The following is a 5,630-nucleotide window of genomic DNA, read 5'->3' on the forward strand; positions in this document are numbered from 1 at the left end:
AAAAAAAAAAGAATTATCAAGGCAGAGATCTGTGGGGGAGGGGAAGTCAGCAGAGTTTGGTGGCACCTCTGTTATTACTCAGACATCCTGCCTATCTGTGCTGCCACCAGCTCCTGTCTTGCCCATTTGGCCTGGTGTGACTGACCAACTAGTCATGCTGCCAGTCAGGCAGCCCCAGATACAGAGCTGTGTGTTTCTAGAGTAAGGTTAAGCAAAAACCACTTATTGAAAACTACTATAAACTCTTTCAAGTGAGAAATGCATGCTGTGACACTGTCTCTACTGTATAATCTTTAATTTTTACACTGTACATGGGCATAAGCAAATGATTGATACAATCTCTTCATTCCTAGGAATTGAAAAATGGGTTTGTTGGATCCAAAGTAAGAAAGAAAGGTAAGAATGCGGAAAATAAACCTGATAATTTCCAGGTATGAATTTACAGAATGAAGAAAAGCTTTAGTATTCTAAACCCACCAAACAGGTTCACTGCTTGTTTTCTTATCTGAGAAAGTGTTGGAATAAGAAACACTAGAATAGGAAAGTAAGCTATAATTCGATTGTAGTGCTGTTCTAGCTTAATGAGCTTAAACTCAAGTAGTACAACAGTCAGATTTAATGATTCAATGCAACAAGGGTGACCCCATACCAAAGGAACCATGGGACATCTCAAACAAAGGAAAAGATAGAGATACAGCATTTGGGGAAAGAGAAGTTTGGGTGAAATTTAAATAAAAGCAGAATTTTGATAGGCTTACAGAACAATGTTTTTAATTTAATCTTAGGCCTCAAGATAGGTGAAAGAACTGACCCTAAAATTCTGAAAGATCTTCGCTTCTCAGAGAGTCCACGGGAAATCCTAGCTTACCAGGAAGAATCAAGTTCTAGGCTACCCACCCACCAGTCTCAGGTAACATCTAAGGAAAATCTCTAGGGTACTAATACGTCCCATATTTCTAATGCTTCCTGTGAAGTAATTTAAGGCAGTGCCTCCCAGCCTTTCACTATGTGCCAGGCAGTATTCCAGTACTGGGGATATTGTGTTGAGCAAGAAAGGCCCCTGTAGCCATGGAACATACATTTTTATTGGGGTTGGGGCAGCAGATAATAAACATGTAAATAAATAAACATTTTTAAATAGTGATAAGGGTCATGAAAAAAATAAAACTGGATAATGGGATAGAGCAATGGTTTTCAAAAAGTGGGTCCTAGACCAGTGGAGCAGCATCATGTAGGAGCTAATCAGAAATGCATATTATCAGGCCCCACCCCAGACCTGCTGAATCATAGACTTTGGGGGTCAGCCCAATAATCTGTATTTTAATTAGCCCTTCTTCTGATGCACACTCAAGTTTAGGAACCCCTGGGAGAAAGAATGGCCATGGCGTGTGGACAAGAATGGTTCTGATTTACAGTGATAGAGGATGGCTTCCTTGAAGAAGTGACATTTGAACTTTCATGATGAAGAGAAGCCAGGCAGGAGGTATATAAAAGTGAGGAATTGAAAGGAGGTGTAGATGGAGCATGGTGAGCAAGGTACAGAAATATAGGCTGGAAGCCAAAGCATCTAGAGTTGAGGTTCTCAAACATGAGTGTACATGAGAATCACTTGAGGAGCTTCAAACCAATCCTTGGAACCTAACCTCAGAAATTCTGGTTTAATTGACCTGGTGGGGGTTTGAGTGGTTTTTCCCACCCTACCCCCCAAATCTTATTTTGTTATTTTTGAGAATATACACAATGTCATGGATTTAATTTTGTCCCTCCAAAATATGTGTCAACTTGGCCATAATTCTCAGTTATTTGGCAGTTATGCCATGATGTAATGTGGTAATTATATAATGATATGATCATCTCCCATGATGTGATCAGCCTTGATCTAAGGGGATAAGGGTGGGATGCAACACCTTTATTCAGGTCACAGCCCTGATCCAGTGTAAGGGGAGTTCCCCTGGTGTATGGCATGCATCACCCTTTATCTTCCAAACCCCAAACCAAACCTACAGCCCAGTCAATTCTGACTCAAAGCAACCCTATAGGACAGAGTAAACTGCACAATAGAGTTTGCAAGGCTGTAAATCTTTATGGAAGCAGACTGCTTCATCTTTCTCCTGTAGAGCACCTGGTGGGTTCAAACCACTTGTGTTTTGGTTAGCAGCATCAGCAGAGTGCCTCCTTTTATCTTATAAGAAATAAAAGGACAGAGAAGTGAACAGAGAAGAACTTTAGAACCACCAAGAAAGAAGAACCGAGAGTGGAGCATGCCCTTTGGACCCAGGGTCCCTGTGCTGTGAACCTCCTCAAGCCAAGGGAAGATTGATGCCAATCCAAGAGATGCTGTGGTAATTAAGGTTGTGTGTCAGCTTGGCTGGGCTGTGGTTTTAAGTGACTGGACAGCTGGATGATGAGATTGTAATTACCTCTATGGTGGAATCTGCTGTGAGCAGCTAAGTAGTTGCCTTTGGTGTATGACCTGCTTCCAGAATATAAGGAGAAGCTTTGAGAAAGGTCTTGGGCTTTTTGGCATGTTCTCCAATTCCTGGACTTGAATCAATGGCCTGCTGTATTGCGTGCTGATCTTGAGATTGTCCCATTTTTCCTGTTGATCTTGGGTTCATCAGCCTCAACAGCCTGCAGCTGTCTGAGTTAGGAGACACCTCTAGCTCTGGTGGGCATGGACTAAGATGTAGAGCTGAAGGCCAAGGTTGAAGAGCCTTTACCCAGCTCCTAGAGCCAACACTCTGAATTTGGAGGGCAAGACATGATCTCATTTACTTTTCAATTTTTCTTTTTGGCCATAGTATAGAGATTAGACTATAGAGAAATAAGAGGAGAAACATCAGTTAAGATTTTGCCTCTAGGAAAAATGATATGGCTTGGACCAAGGCTGTAGTAGTGGTGAAGATAGGAGGTGGTTGAAGTACAGATATGTTTTAGAGATTAAGTCAACAGCTGAGTAATCAGGTGGAGAGGATGAGGACGAATGGAGGAGTCAGGGGTGAATCTCAGGATTTTTGCCATGCATCTGGAGATGGTATTCCCATTAACTGCAATGGGGAAGACTTGGGAGGAGCAGATATTCAGGGGCTCATTAGACATCCAAGTGGAGATGTCAAGTAGACTGCTGTATGTGTAAGTTCAAACTCAAAGGAGAGGTGAGGGCTGGAGATGTGTATTAGAAATATTCAGTATGTAGATGGTATTTAAAGCTTGGAGCTGAATGAAATTACCTGCCAAGCATGTACAGAAAATGAAGAGAAGGTGGCACAATACAAAGCCCTCAGCTTAGAGGTTGAGCAGAAGAGGAGTCTGAGAAGTAGGAAGAAAAGAAAAGAATATGGTGCTATGGAAGTCAAAAGAAAGGGTTTCAAGAAGTGAACGGTCATCTATGTCGGATATTACTGAAGATCTAAAGAAGGACAGAGAATTGCCCATTGGATTTAACAAGATGGAGGTAATTGATGACTTTAATAAAATCCATATCAGTGCATGCCTACAAACAATAGCATAAGAAAGATTCCCTTTACTAGCTTTTTGCTACTTCTATTATAGGATTTTTATTTTTAAGTGTTTATCAAATTCAGTGTAGACTTTTGGCATCTAAGGGAAACTCCCTCCAGTCATCTGTCATATAGTCTGTCTGAACTATATGAAGAATAACAGCATCAGGATTGGAGGAAGAGTCATTAACAACTTGACATACGCAGATGACACAACCTTGCTTGTTAAAAATGAAAATAACTTGAAGCATTTACTGATACAGATAAAAGATTATAGCCTTCAGTGAGGATTACACCTCAACATACAGAAAACAAAAATCCATACAACAGAACTAATAAGCAACATCATGATAAATGAGAAAAAGGTTGAAGTTGTCAGGGATTTCATTTTGCTTGGATTCACATTCAATGCCCATAGGGGCAGCCATCAAGAAATCAGATACCATACTGCATTGGGCAAATCTGCTGCTAAAAAAAGTGTTAATGAGCACAGAGATAACTTTGAAGACTAAAGTGTAGCGGATACAAGCCATGGTATTTTCGATAGGCTCATATGCATGTGAAAGCCTGACAATGAATAAGGAAGACCAAAGAAGAGTTGATGCCTTTGAATTGTGTTGGCGAAGAATACTGAAAATACCATGAACTGCCAGAAGAACAAACAAGTCTATATCTGAGAAGAAGTATAGCAGGAATGCTCCTTAAAAGTGAGAATGGCCAGACTTCTTTTCATGTACTTGGGTCATGTTGTCAGAAGGGAGCGATCTCTGGAGAAGGAGATGATGCTTGGTAAAGTAGTGAGTAAGCAAAAAAGGGGAAGATGATTAAACATGGAGTCTTGTCAGTAATCACCACGTTATTTCCCTGTAGCATCTTAGTGCTTGAAAAACTAGGTACAGCAGTTTGAATTAGAGATTCTGGTGCTCTGAACAGCTCACTGAGTCAGAGTGCACAAACTCAGAGAAGTAGAATTAGAAATAAGAAAGGGGCAGGGAAAAAATAACAAGATCAGAAGATCTATCCTTCAGAGTGCTGACAGGCAGCCGATAAAAGCCATCAGAGACTTCCGTGGAGGAGAGCCGACTGGCAGGAGAGAACAGCCATCAAAGACCTCCCTGGGTTAGGGAAAAAGACACACCACACCAGCATACCAGCGATCACACCAGCATACTAGTGATCACCCCAAGGAGCTACCTTCAGCAACTGATTTTATCAGTAACTTGGGTCAGCTAGGTGTAAACGGGCACATCTAGCACCGTTGAAACCTGAGAAGAGAGTCCATTGGTGCTGTAGGAGGGCGGGCCTGGGGAGGTGCCCCCGTAGTGGGTCACTGAGTAGGCTTAGGTCAGCTTAATGGCACTGAGAGGCCTACGCTTGACTTTATCAGTAATATTGGGGCCACAGTTTACTAACAGGCACTCTCCCAACTCCAGCACTGCTGAAACCGAGCAGATCTTTGGCGCTGCAGGTGGACGGACCCACAGAGGAACTCCTGAGGTGGATTGTGGTCTGGGCTGGTTGGGCCAGTGCTGAGGGCAGGCAGGTCCAGAGAGGGAAACCCCCGTGGCAGATCACAGAGCCAGGAAGTTGGCTTGGGTCGGCTTTTTGGCACTGAGGGGCCTCGAGAGTGGAGTTTTTTTGTGTGTCTAAGCCTGGCAGAAAGTGGTGACCCCCTAACAACTGGAGTCTTTGCTGAAATTGAGCTGTAGGCCTGTGAATAACAATACAATGTCATCAGGTAGTACCCTGCTCAAAGCCCTAGAAACCGCCCTTAGCAACAGCAAGCTTTCCTTCTTCCACTCCCACCTTCTCTGCCAATAACTTCACTCATCCAATAGAAAAAAACACATTTAGCCACTGTAAAACCTTCCGGTTCGAACTCTAAACCCTCTTTATGACAAACAGAAACCCATATCCACATTCCACATAGTGATTCCATCATCACAGAGCAACCCAGCATACCTGAATTAATAGCTAAAATAAATAAAATACACCAGCTTCACCTTTTCAAAATATTAAACCATAAAACCAAGACAAAACAAATCAATATGTAACCAACAGTTAAAGACAACCTCAAGATGTCTAGGAAACAACCAGCAACCTCAAATCAAACAACAACAACAACAACAA

General features: G+C 42.2%; 1 protein-coding gene across 1 annotated transcript in view; it reads left to right on the forward strand.

Annotated features, from left to right (window-relative positions):
* Positions 1-5,630, forward strand: part of DZANK1 (double zinc ribbon and ankyrin repeat domains 1) — a 262,593-nt gene that overhangs the window by 39,280 nt on the left and 217,683 nt on the right. The window contains exons 4-5 of the mRNA XM_007948222.1: positions 354-431; positions 794-910. Coding sequence (XP_007946413.1) covers positions 354-431; positions 794-910 — 195 coding nt within the window. The remainder of the gene's footprint in view (positions 1-353; positions 432-793; positions 911-5,630) is intronic.

The sequence above is a fragment of the Orycteropus afer genome, unplaced genomic scaffold (assembly GCF_000298275.1).
Source record: "Orycteropus afer afer isolate SDZICR_OR568_19922 unplaced genomic scaffold, OryAfe1.0 scaffold00208, whole genome shotgun sequence".
Classification (NCBI taxonomy): domain Eukaryota; kingdom Metazoa; phylum Chordata; class Mammalia; order Tubulidentata; family Orycteropodidae; genus Orycteropus; species Orycteropus afer.